The sequence below is a fragment of the Naegleria lovaniensis genome (assembly GCF_003324165.1).
Source record: "Naegleria lovaniensis strain ATCC 30569 chromosome Unknown tig044, whole genome shotgun sequence".
Classification (NCBI taxonomy): Eukaryota; Heterolobosea; class Eutetramitea; order Acrasida; family Naegleriidae; genus Naegleria; species Naegleria lovaniensis.
In genome coordinates, this window is record NW_025407866.1 from 93,346 (window position 1) to 107,542 (window position 14,197).

Here is a 14,197-nt window from a genome sequence, read left to right on the forward strand (position 1 = left end):
CACCGGTATCTAACAAGCAATTCTCATTCATACCATCATCATCGTTCAGTCTGAATCATTATGAGAGAAGTGTTGTACGATAACGACAAACAACACTCCTTGAAGCTCATTAACACTATCCTCATGCCATGAGCTCTCAACAACGAATAATTTGGTGGGTACCATCATTTAACCCGCAAGGTAATTACAACAAGCGAGCCGTACCACAAAACCTGCAACAATTGTTTGAAATTCAAAATCTTCCTCTCGAAAAAAGAGAGCACAAGCAGGAGCAACCTTCTTTCGAGTTGACCATCATCGTTACCAACGTTTGTTGTACATAGCCAACCAATCTCTCTTTCCAGACATTAGAAGTGAATTCAATTTTCAAAGGTAGGTAATCTATTTGGCTGGCCATTGAGCTGGTATAAACCAAGCTGTGATACCACATGACGATTCATTCGTGCATCTTCTAATAACCACTGTCCTTGTAATACCATCAACAATTGTTGAATTACCTTATATAACACTCCGATGATGGCTATTGATGCATCATTTAGCTTGTAGAAAAAAACAAATAGGACCTCTCACACTCGAACAACACAGAAGAAATGTATCCTTCATCCTCGCCATCCAACAAATCTTTCATGAGTTATTACAGTCCAAAGATGGGCTCAACTCCTCCTTCTCATCTTTCCGCTCATCACCAATACCATCACCATTCTCATCATTCTCACCATAGTCCTTCTTCTACCAACACAGCTTTGAGCAGCTTGTTGAATTCAGCACAAGCATTGTTGTCTCCTAACAGTAGTAATACTCAATTCATGAGTCAACAACCTCATCATCAACCCTCTCAAGCTGTGAGTAGTGGTGTTTTAAATCCGAGCACTACTAAATTCGGACCTCACATTTTTGATAGCTACTTGGAATTGCAAGATGGTACAAGATACTATGGTAAGGCTTTTGGAGCTACCAAGTGCATGAATGAAAAGGATACCAATTGGGATACATCATTCTCTGTAAGTGGTGAATGTGTATTTACCACTGCAATGGTTGGGTATCCAGAGTCTTTGACAGATCCATCGTATCAAGGACAAATATTGGTGTTAACTTTTCCACTTGTGGGTAATTATGGAGCTCCTCCATTCAAGAAAAATCAATTACCTTCTGCAGCTACTATGAACAATACTATGGCCAATGAATATGTTGATGATTTTGGTTTGTTACCTCGTTTAGAGAGTGACAGAATTCATATTCGAGGATTAATTGTTCAAGATTATTCTCACAATTATTCTCATTATGAAGCTATTTGTTCACTTCATCGTTGGCTACAAGAATATAATATTCCAGGTATTTATCACGTTGATACCAGAGCAATCACAAAGAAATTAAGAAATGAACGCTCCATGCTTGGCAGAATTGTCACAGACATTAATGCTGCAGATGAGATGATAAAGTTATGTAAGGAACTTAACTGGTATGATCCAGGTGCAGATCCAGACATTATTACACAAGTAACATGTAAGGAAGTCAAAGTATACGGGCATGGAAATACCTTTAAGGTTATTGCAATTGACTGCGGAATGAAATATAACATTATTAGAGAGCTTGTGAAGAGAGACATTGAATTGAAGGTAGTTCCATTCAATTACAATTGGGTTGAAGAAGTTGACCATTTGGATGGTCTATTTATTAGCAATGGACCAGGTAATCCAAACAATTTTGTTTCTACAATTGAGTATTTAAAGGATTATATTAGAAAAGCATCATCAAAGGAATTACCAATGATCCCTATATTTGGAATTTGTTTGGGTAACCAACTTGTTGGTAGAGCTGTTGGAGCATCTGTTTACAAATTACCATTTGGTAATCGTGGTCACAATCAACCTGTAATTGACCAATTGACAAGAAAATGTTTTATAACCTCCCAAAATCATGGTTATGCTGTTGATAACTCCAGTCTACCCTACAACTTCAAACCATACTTTATTAACGCAAACGACAACAGTAACGAAGGAATTTATTGCACAAACATGCCAATTTTCACTTCACAATTCCATCCTGAAGCCAAAGGAGGTCCAGAGGACACCTTCTTCCTTTTCGACCAATTTGTTGACTTGATGAAATTGAAATGTAATGGCAAATTGTTAGAAATTACCAACTTCGAGTCACACTACAGCAAGGTGTTTGTAAGACATCATAAGAATATGAGAACCAAATTTAATGAACTTTTGCAATCTATTGAGGATACATCAGACATTAGCACACCAATTTTCCAACAACAAGAAATATTGATGAAGAAGAGTATCTTCTCGGCTGAATATAAGAGAGATCCGTCACAAAAACGAGAAAAATCAATTTCCAAGAAACCTCCTCTCCCAAAGAAAGTTATTGTGCTTGGAAGTGGTGGTCTTCAAATTGGACAAGCAGGTGAATTTGATTACAGTGGTTCACAATGTATTAAGGCCCTCAAAGAAGAGGGAATCTTTACAATTTTAATTAACCCAAATATTGCTACAGTCCAGACATCGAAGGAACTTGCTGATAGAGTATACTTCGGCCCAGTTACTCCAGATTTTGTTGAAAAAGTTATTGAAAAGGAAGCAGCAGATGGATTGTTACTCTCATTCGGAGGTCAGACAGCACTAAATTGTGGTGTTCAATTGCACAAGAGTGGTGTGTTGGAAACATTAGGATGTAGAGTATTAGGTACGCCAGTTCAATCTATTATTGATACCGAAGATAGAGATATTTTCAATCAAAAGATGAGAGAAATTGGCCAACCAGTTGCCGATTCATGTGCATGTGACAATGTCGATGAAGCCATTGTTAGTGCACACAAAATTGGATTCCCAGTGATCGTGAGAGCTGCTTTCGCTTTGGGTGGTCTTGGTTCTGGTTTTGCAAATGATGAAAGAGAGTTAAGAGAATTAGCTACTCAAGCATTAAGCTCATCTCCTCAAATTCTTGTCGAAAAGAGTGTTAAAGGATGGAAAGAGATTGAATATGAAGTTGTAAGAGACTCTAACGACAATTGCATTACAGTTTGTAACATGGAAAACTTTGATCCTGTTGGCATCCATACTGGTGAGTCAATTGTCGTTGCTCCTTCTCAAACTCTTAATAATGACGAATATCATATGCTCAGAACTGCAGCTATTAAGGTGATTAGACACTTGGGAATTGTTGGAGAATGTAATATTCAATATGCTCTCAATCCTTACAGTAGAGAATATGTAATCATTGAAGTCAATGCTCGTCTTAGTAGAAGCTCTGCCTTAGCAAGCAAAGCCACAGGATATCCTCTTGCTTTTGTTGCTGCGAAGCTCTCATTGGGAATGGAATTAATTGATATTAAGAATTCAGTGACAAAGGAAACTACTGCATGCTTTGAGCCAGCTCTTGACTATTGTGTTGTTAAAATGCCAAGATGGGATTTGAAAAAGTTTGTTCGTGTCTCTACTAACATTGGAAGTGCAATGAAGAGCGTTGGTGAAGTCATGGCTATTGGTCGTAATTTTGAAGAAGCCATTCAAAAAGCTATTCGTATGGTCAACACGAGTTATAGAGGATTTGAAACCACTGGATCACTATTTGATTATGAAAAGCTATTGAAGACCATTCCAAATAACATTATTCAACCAAATAGCAATCCATTTGCAATTCCAACAGTGATCAATGCTAAGGAAGAGGTTAAACAAAGAGTAATTAGAGAATTGTTACATCCAACAGATCAAAGAATTTTCGCAATTGCTCTGGCCATGGACTTGTTTGACATGACCGTAGACCAAATTCATCAATTCACACAAATTGATCGTTGGTTCTTGTACAAGCTCAATAACATTGTACAAACCAGAAAGGCACTCAAAGGAGTCGGCAAGTATATGCAATCAACTGTTGACATTCCATACCCTCTCTTAATTCTCTCAAAGCAGCAAGGTTTCTCAGATTTGCAAATAGCATCTTACCTTCCAAACTCTGTGTTCCAAAACTTTGTTCCAGATTCGTCTTTCCCTTACAAATTATCCTCAAAAGATCATTTAACAAATATTGATAAGGAATTGATCGTTAGATATGTCAGAAAGTATATTCACAAGATTCAACCAATTGTTAAACAAATTGACACCTTAGCAGCAGAGTATCCTGCCCAAACAAATTATCTTTATACAACCTATAACGCTGGAATCAACAGCATTGCATTACCTGATGAGAAATCCCAAAATAAGTCCAAATTTGTATATCCTGATCATCATCTCCACCATGATGTGACATTTAATGATAAGGGTGTTATGGTTTTGGGAAGTGGAGTTTATAGAATTGGTAGCAGTGTAGAATTTGATTATTGTGGTGTGATGTGTATTCGTGAGTTAAGAAGATTAGGATTTAAGACTGTCATGATCAATTACAATCCAGAAACTGTTTCTACTGATTATGACGAACCAGATCGCCTCTATTTTGAAGAACTGAGTCTTGAAAGAGTGATGGATATTTATGAACAAGAATCATGTTCTAGTGCTATAATTAGCGTTGGAGGTCAACAACCCAATAACATTGCTCTTCCTCTCGATAAGCAATGTAATGTGAATATTCTTGGAACAAGTGCAGATTCCATTGACTCATGTGAAGACAGAAACAAGTTCAGCAAACTTTTAGATTCTCTTGTCGACAATCGAGGAGAGAAACTTGTCTATCAACCTGAGTGGGCTGCTCTAACTACTGTTGAAGATGCTCTTTATTTTGCCAACAAGGTTCAATACCCAGTTTTGATTAGACCAAGTTATGTATTGAGTGGTGCAGCTATGAATGTGGCGTACTCAGACACTGAATTATTACAACAATTGTATGAAGCTGCTGACGTTTCAAGCGAACATCCTGTTGTTATTTCCAAGTTCTATGAAAACGCCAAAGAAATTGAAATTGATGGTGTTGCTCAAAATGGATTTATTATCATTGATGCTATCAGTGAGCATGTAGAAAGAGCAGGAACTCATAGTGGAGATGCTACTTTAATTTGTCCACCTTACAGCTTGAGTTTTGATATTCAAGATCTTATTAGAGAAAAGGCAGCTCTTATTGCCAAAGCACTTAACATTAGTGGTCCATTCAATATGCAATTCCTCTTTGATAATGAACTTCCACATGACAGTGCGAACAATACTCAACCATCTTCATGGAGTGACGAAGAGGAAGACCCACAAGAGGAAGCTCTCAAGTTATATAGAAGTTTATCAAAGAGATTGAGAGTTATTGAATGCAATTTAAGAGCCTCAAGATCATTCCCATTCGTATCAAAGACTCTTGATTTGGACTTTATCGCCCTAGCAGCCAAAGTTTTCACAAATACCTTCCTTTTACCATCAAATATTGAGCAAATGACATCCAAACAGAAAGTACCAACTCAAAATTATTATGAGCAAATGAATTTATTGAATGAAATTGCTCAACTACGTTCCAATAATCAACAGCAACAATCCTCTCCAAATCACAATGAGTTGATTGATAAATACTCAATGACCTATGAATCCATTCAAAGAAAACGATTCTGTAAATCGTTCTACGGATGTAAGACTCCAATGTTTTCATTCAAGAGATTGGCTGATTGTGATCCAAAATTGGGTGTAGAAATGGCCAGTACTGGTGAAGTGGCATGCTTTGGACAAACTGTCAGAGATGCCTTCTTAAAGGGCATGAGTAGTGCATTCCCAAATTTACCAACTTCATTAGATCATCGTAGTAAGAGCGTGTTAATTGCCTCATTCCCTCACTCAACCAAGGCCAATATGGAGTTAATTAACCATTTACTTCAATCTATTTACATTCTATATCAACATTTACGATACACTATTTATGTTTCACCCTACGTTGCTGAGAAATTGTCTCAAAACTTACCCCAGCTCAAATATCACGTGCTACAGTTGCAGCAATATGTGCCGCTTGATGAAAGAGGAATTTGTCTTGCCAGCCAATTGAAGTTAGACGAGGAGGCTGAGATTTTGAAGAAGATTGGCTCTGACATTAGCATGATTGTTGACGTTCCATTCCCAGACAACAACCAAAAGTTAAAGGAACAACATTATCTCATCAGACGAAAAGCAATCAATTACGATAGACATTTATTCAACAACTACGAAGTGTTTAACCTGTATGTGAAATGTTTAAAGGATTTGAAAGACAAGAAGCAAAATTTGGATACATTGAATGTTAACCCATACTCGCATTACCTTGAACTTCAAGCTACAGACTTGAGACTTTGTTAAAGCGAAAATGAACATGTCAACAAGCGTAATTAAACATGCTAAACAAGGTAAATCTACTACTAATTTCAAATTAAGACAAGCATCTATTTTAATCATGTGAAATTTGCCATGTGACTCGGGTTGTATAGCCAATAACGACATGACAAATTCATTATTGGACGGTTGGAACGTGCTGATTGGTGGGATAGAAAAATCAAAACTTTAATAATAATAGCTCTTCTTGACTGCTGGCTTCAATATTTGGAATGAACACATCAAAGTTTCATCTACGGACATCATTGCGCCTGCATTATCAAATTCGTTACAGTAGTTTGGTGCACTGAAAATCGTCACCAATTGTCTCTTGGCGAAGAATTTATATCCATCTTCTACTACTTGGTGAGCACGACAAACAAGATCCAAATCGTGTTTTTTCAGGAATTTTTCTACAACATCACTTCCAAAAGTAAATGATACTCCTCTATCATTTTCTCCCCATCCTTGGATTCCTTCTTCAGGATCACTCCACAATAAATCGCAAAGTAAACCGCTATCTGGTACATCGCTAAAATCGGTCACACAAACTACTGCACAATCGTGTGTGTACTTACGTTGGACGCATTACTTTTCTGATTTGTTCCATGTTATGAAGTTCTGGTGACAATCCACCATGCATACAGAATATTTTCTCATCTATGATTGCTGCAACTGGCATACAGTTGAAACAATCAGTAAAGCTCTTCCATAATCTTATGGAGTATCTCCTTTTACATTCATCGTAAAATCCGTAAATTCTGTTAATAGAAGCACACTCTAATAACAACATTAAACATTACAAACAGGTTTGATCAATGTACATACCGTGATTACCTCTCAAGAGGAAGAAATTTTCTGGATATTTGATTTTGTAGGCGAGTAAAAGGCAGATAGTTTCTAATGATTGCTTTCCTCTGTCCACATAGTCACCTAAAAAGAGATAATTAGCTTCTGGTGGGAATCCTCCATATTCAAACAATCTCAATAGATCATAATATTGCCCGTGTACATCTCCGCAAATTTTAATAGGTGCTTCGAGCTCCAGCAATGGAGGTTGAGATATGAATATTTCCCTAGATTTTAATATTAATTGTTTGATTTCGTTTTCAGTTAGGTTCACTAGTACGCACAGTGGATGATGAGTTCATCAAATGATTACCATACCGAAAATACAAACCTTGTTTTCCAGGTCGAGAACCTCTAACCTCTAATAATTTGAAAATGATGCCATCAATATCGATGTCTGTTGGTGTTGTAGGAGTAGACATGATGATGTATATATGTATTTACGAAAGTTGTTGTACGTTAAATTAAAAGTGGAAGATATCAGCAAAGAAAAAAAAAGTCGTCTGATGATTGTTGTTGTTGTATATATTTACTCAAGATTCCAACAACGTTCAATGTAGTGGGAATATATATTGTAGTTGATGATGATAAAATGATGCAACAGCTGCGGTGATGATGGTATTCTTTGCAGCGCTGGGAAGAGAGATGGCTGATGTGGAGCAGCGCCGATTCGATTTTTTTTTGGATGGCGGTTGTCGCGCCATTTTAACGGTTGACCATTACAATTATGGTCATGTCAAACGAATATCTTTACGAAATTAAGAGTGACACACAGTGGTTTAACCCGAGCCAAAATACTCCAGCGAATTTGTTGGCGAGTTGGCGAGGGTCAACGTTTCTTGATGCATCATTTGAGTGCTTTTGTTTATGTACTTTATTGCACAACAACTTGCCTCAGTTCCAACCGAGAGGGTGTATGCCTTGTAAAGCTTTAGGCAGATCCGCCCGGAATTGCATAACGATTTTTGGCAAAATACAAATAGTACATGCAGAACATTTGCAACTCGTGAGAACAACAATATTTGGATGAAACATGATAATAAGGGACTAATAAATGGCAGCAACAACAACAACCGATAAAACTTGAAAATAACCCTAAGGGACTACTCAATAACGAGCCGTGAGGGGCAGAAGTATGGACGGATCACGATTACGAGCGGGTGGGTGATGAATATAGTGATACTTCTTCTGATGAAGAGTCTGATGAGTCCTAGGAAATGACATCATTGGTTCGTATTGAATCTCTCAAAAGGGCATCATTGGTTCGGAAGGCTTGCTGTTGTTCATTATCATCACCACCCTACCCGAACGATAGAAAATATTTATTATTATTAAGGATATTTTTTTGAGTGTTCGAATTCTTGCTAAATATTGAGTTGGAGAACAATCATGCGAAATGCACTCAACACCTGGCCACCCACTCCGATGTTCAAGTCCATTGATCATCATGGTTGTTTCTATTTTGAATAATAATCATTGCGTATTAAAACGATTGTTGAACCAATAATAAACAAAAACAACACGGTTATTCATCAACACTTTAAAGCAGTAACCGAAAAACAGGTCCTGCCATCAAAATCATCAAAAATAACCTTCTCCTTGATGCCATCTCGTTGAAGCTGTTGTGGTGAGAGTACAAGCGGTGGGTATGATTATCAATGAACAACCTTCAAGCGGAGCATTCTCCATGTATAAACATGGACGACAACCCTGTTTCTCCCTCACGAGAGTTCTCCATACTACTGGATACAGTAGATCAGCGAGAAGGTATTGCCAGTGTAAAAACGATGAAAGGGTTGCAATGATTATAATTTAACAAAATCATCAAAATTGTGGGTTTTGAAAAATATGTTTGATAAGCAATTTTTAACAATTAATCATCATTTACAACATACAACCAACATCCACCACGCTTATTTCAATCATGAGAGTCTTTTGACTTTGTCTTCATCTATTCTACTCAATTAGAAATTGATTTTCCAAGTTTTTATCAACGCGAGGGTGTTGTATGTTTGATTGTATTTAAAACTAAGGCGCGATGAATGTAAATAATTTGTGTCTTGTGAAAAAGAATCTGGTACAAGTATAGGGATTACAAAAAATTACCAAACAAAGATTTTTAATTAGCGAAAGGAATTTGTCACCCTATCTCGAATACACGTGCAAGTATGGATGTCATGGCTTCCATTTTCGGTGAAATCATAAATATTACTTGATCCTACAGATACCCCTAAATAAGGAATTTATGAAATGGGTAAAAATTAATGCAATTTCGAAATTGGTGCTACAAATTTCTCGAATTGAATTATTAAACGTTGAAAATGGTAATTTAAAACGTAATGGTAGGACATTAAGAATACAATAAATACATGCTGAATTTTAGTTGTGTTATTGAATCATCATTAAAAAAAACAATTCATCATGAACAACCAGAGTCGTGAGGAGAATAATTCAAACAACCCTCGTTTCACCTCCTCCCATCATCCATTCCTTCAACCTATATTCCCACCAAATCCCAATCTTTTCACTCAACAAAATCCATCCTCTCAACCAATTTTCCCTCCAAATCCCGCCATTTTCTCCCCAAATCTCTCTTTTCAACCTAGATTTCCTCCACCATGGATTCCTCTAAATACCTTCTCTCCTCAATTATATCCAATCATTCCCCCATTTCCTCCAAGAACTTCAGAACAAACATCAACAAAGGACCAAGAATCACCCAAGTTGGAACATGTTGACAATACCAATATCAACCCCATCAAATCACCCAATCCTACCAGAGAAATTGAAAAAACCTTTCAAAATTCAAAGAGAGTCTTGGCGATAAAGGGGCAACCACAAATGATATGCAAACATCCTTATCAAAAACGTTCCATGATGGAACGTATTGATAAATGGCGTAAATTGAAAGGCGTTGGTGGTTTTGGTGGTTTCTCTATCCCTCCATACATACCAATGGCGCAAATTAAATTTTCGCCATGTGAACACACTTTAAGTGATCATTACAAGTGTGAGGAAGAAAGAGCAAAGAAAAAGAAGAAGGTTGCTTCTCATTGGCAGAGATTGGAAGTATTGAAAGACGTATCTACTGTTGATAAATTTGGAGACTTATTAAGGACTGCTTATTTGGAGCGTGGAATTAGTATTGAACCTCTCTCTCTCGATCAAGGAAAAGCATACGCAACCCAAGAACATTACATGTTGTTATTTTTAAAACAATTCAATCTGGAATGGAGCAAAATTGGTACTTTCTTTTTTGATAGATCCATCAACTCATTGAAGAAAAAGTATAAGAAATTGAAAAGAAAGATTAATCGTGCCAGATTGGAAGGAGCGTATGATGCTTCAGATGCAACAAATTTTATCATTCAATGGAGTGTCGATGATTTAACCTTTTCAGAATTCACTGATAGTAACACCTTTACCTCTACTGTATCGATAACTTTTCCAGAAACATGGACAAATTCTGATCATTACCAGAAAATGATTATGAAACTTGGTCAATTAAGTCCATCCAAACCCTTACCGTTAAGACAAGCACAACCATCATCGAACAAGTCCAATGTATCAACGACTCCAGGAGAACCTTATTCACAGTCGGAAGAGGATTTAATTGTGACATCCTTGCGGAAGGGAATGAATTTGGAACAAATTTACCGAGATTACTTTATACACCGAACATTTCAGTCGCTGAAAAATAAGGTTCGACGGTTAAAAAAAAGGCAACTCTATCACAAACAACAACCATCGAAGAAGAGATTGAATAAGAGAAGGATGGTTCCCAATTCCACTGTTTCAACTGATTCAAAGGAGTTAAGAAAACCGTTTTGGCATGATGATACGGTTGATCGTTTGAACAAGACTTGTCCTGTGTCATGTTTTGCCAAGAATGGTTTGAAAATACCGACCCAAAGTTGGTTTACCCTCTCCGTTCGCCAACGATGTCCATCCACAAAACCACCTCCGAGCAAGAAGGAATTGGTAGAAAAAGTGTGGTGCAAATCAGAAACTTGGAAAAAGACGCCATGTAAGTGTGGAAATTCCAAGTTTAAAAGGACAGTCTGCTCGTTCAACGGACGCAAGTTTGGGTCAGAAAAGAAGAAGCTTGTTCAGGAATTCAAGCAAGTATCTGCGTTAGAGGAGTCTTTAACAATGCTTCAAGAGAACGGAGTGAATTCATCCACGACTGCTGAGAATGAAGTGAGTTCATCTGCGACTGCTGTGAACGAAGTGAATTCATCCACTACTGCAGAGAATGAAGTGAATTCATCTACGATTGCTGAGAATGGAGTGAGTTCATCTACGACTGCTGAGAATGGAGTCAATTCATCTACGATTGCTGAGAATGAAGTGAGTTCATCTACGACTGCTGAGAATGGAGTCAATTCCTCCACTACTGCGGAATCAAAGGAAAAAGCTGATGACACTATCGAGAAATTGCTAAAACAAATTTACACCTCCTTCTCAATCTCAAACGAAGACAATTATTTTGTGAGAACAAAGAAAGTGAGATTGAAACTCACCTCAGAACAAAAGAAGGTCTTTGAAAGATTTTTCTTCAATTCTAACCATGCTTATAATGAAGCATGTCTCCTTCATTTCATGTTAGAGCAAAACAAGGGAAAAACACTCCTTACCACCACAGAAGACGATTACTTTAAAATTTTGAAGAATCCCCAAACCAACCTGAGATTCAAACAAACTAGGTGGCTATGGGATCAAGAGTTGAAACATTGTCCAGCAGATATTAAATTGAACGCTGTGAAAGACTTTGTCAAGGCTGAGAAAATTACTAGATATAAAAACAAGCAAGCAGCAGAAAAGGAATCCAAAGAGGCTGCTCGAAAGGCCAAAACCAAATTTCTTAAAGATGTTCAAAAAGGAAAGAAGGAGATGATTACTGATGAGGAATTGAACGAAAGATTTAATCCCAAGCATTTTACTCGACAACCTCGTGAATTCGAAATGAAAGGACGAAGCAATCAACATCCATATCAGTCGTTCAAAGTGAGAGACATTTCATTATCACAGGAAGGAGTGTTGTTAAAACCTACCTTTTTTAAAGGGAATGAAAGTGCATGTCCTTCCAAGAAATCTACGGATCATCTTTTGAAATTTTATTATCCTGCAAGAGCACGAAAGTGGTTAAAGGAAGAGATTGGTATGTATATATATGTATTTCGATTTTACTTACATGTGATTTGAATCCCTTACATGAATGTGATTGATTCATGTGATTGGAACTTTTCTGAATTCTAATTTTTCCATGATCCGTCTGCCCTTTGCCTGCCCAAACATCAAGACAACAAAAAATTTTCACACGAGACAACCTTTGTACGAGAAAGAGGAAGATATTTTGTTTGCCTTCCAGTCCGTTATCACAAAGCTTTAACTCGACAAGAATTCCAACGGTTTGATAAAAGCTTCTACGAGTCCAATTCGAACAGTGGAACTGAATATGACACGAAATTTCTCAAGGACTGCCCACAACCTTCTCAAGATGAACTCAGAAAGGAATACATTGCATTGGATCCAGGTGTTCGATGCTTCATGTATGGTTATGATAGTAATGGAGACGCGTTGGAGTTTGCCGCTCAAGGAGAAAACACCATACTCTTTTCCCTTTCTCTAAAGCAAGATCAGCTCAGGTCGGAAATTGCCAAGAACAAATTTCTAAAATACAATTCTCGGCAGGAACGAAAATTTTATAAGGGTTTAAGAAAAGCCTTAAAAAAGAAGATTAGAAGGCTGGAAAGCAAAATTAGAAATAAGGTGAATGATATGCATAACAAAATCATTGACTATTTAACTTTCCACTATTCTGAAATTATAATACCTGAATTTAATGTCAAGGCCATGATTGCAAGAAAACAAAAACAAAGGAAGCGTCAAGGAAAAGAAGATACCACGTGTCAAGGACAAGAAGGTTATACTAATGGCCAAACGGAGAATATGGATGTGCGAACAGAACCTCTTGTTGCATCGTCTTCACCATTCGAAGGATGGGAATCAAGGGACACCACTACGAGTGAAACCACCACCAACACTTCCGAATGGGTTGGAAGAAAAATTACTAGAAAAACTGTTCGCCAAATGTTGCGATTTAGACACTATGATTTTCGAATGAAACTCTTGCAAAAGGCAGAAATGCGTGGATGCAAGGTACATGTTGTCACAGAACAATATACATCGAAAACGTGTGGAAATTGTTCAGTGATCAAGGAAGACCTTTATGGAAGCAAATGGTTTCATTGCAATCATTGTCACTTCCACATCCCTCGTGACGGTAATGGAGCAAGAAATATTTTGATCAAGAATTACCATCATTTATTACATTGGTAAGTTGAAGAGACAACTAAAATGATTCATCATTCGGGCCATAGATCTATATAATAATAACTATGTGATTATCATTCTGTCAAGATGATAATTCCGTCTCTCGTGTGAGAGATGAGTATGTGATCGGAGCACTTTAAAACACCAAAAAATCATTGTTATCATTGATGGAGTATGGTGTGCTCTCCGAGTAAGTGTTGTTGTTGTATTTTTAACGCGTGTGACTTTTTAATTTTGTAAAGATATTCTTTGTTGTGATGATGGAATACACTCGGAACGATCTTTCTCTGTCATGGTATTTCATGCAAATAATAAAAAAAAATGAAGGACACAAAGAAGGCTGTTTGTTTGTGCGTCGTATTGGGGTTGGCTTGTTTGGCGTTGTATGCATTCATCATCATGGCTGCAATGATTGCGGTAAAGACACCAGTGAAAGACGGAAAACTGACTTTCGCAGGATATTTGAACAACAACTAAAGAAACCATGCATGTTTAAGGCATCGTATCCGTAATCATTCGGAACCACATCAATCAGTACTTAACTGAAAACTCGTAACAATTCTCAACTCTCCTTCAGCTGAAGATCTTGTTACGCCTCTTGATGAGATCTCTAATTGAATATCGATGACTTTATAACCCAACATGGAAAATTACGTTTTTGACTTCTTTAAATGTCATGTTGCTTGATTGAGTTTAGCTGGTTTTGTATTATTTCCACCATTCAAAAATCTTTCATTAATTGAACATTTTTCAACCAAACA

General features: G+C 37.2%; 3 protein-coding genes across 3 annotated transcripts; 2 read left to right on the plus strand and 1 right to left on the minus strand.

Moving 5' to 3' along the window:
* Positions 1-590: 590 nt before the first annotated feature.
* Positions 591-6,239, plus strand: C9374_010609 (uncharacterized protein; the record flags this gene model as incomplete). Its single annotated transcript, XM_044686172.1, has 1 exon — positions 591-6,239. One exon carries the CDS (start codon positions 591-593, stop codon positions 6,237-6,239), a length of 5,649 nt encoding a protein of 1,882 aa, XP_044543764.1.
* Positions 6,240-6,440: 201 nt separating this feature from the next.
* On the minus strand, positions 6,441-7,522 carry C9374_010610 (uncharacterized protein; the record flags this gene model as incomplete). The annotated part of the gene is made up of 4 exons (XM_044686174.1): positions 6,441-6,783; positions 6,830-7,031; positions 7,080-7,373; positions 7,432-7,522. 4 exons carry the CDS (start codon positions 7,520-7,522, stop codon positions 6,441-6,443), a joined length of 930 nt encoding a protein of 309 aa, XP_044543765.1.
* A 1,999-nt stretch (positions 7,523-9,521) lies between these two features.
* On the plus strand, positions 9,522-13,442 carry C9374_010611 (uncharacterized protein; the record flags this gene model as incomplete). The annotated part of the gene is made up of 2 exons (XM_044686175.1): positions 9,522-12,261; positions 12,403-13,442. 2 exons carry the CDS (start codon positions 9,522-9,524, stop codon positions 13,440-13,442), a joined length of 3,780 nt encoding a protein of 1,259 aa, XP_044543766.1.
* Positions 13,443-14,197: the final 755 nt, after the last annotated feature.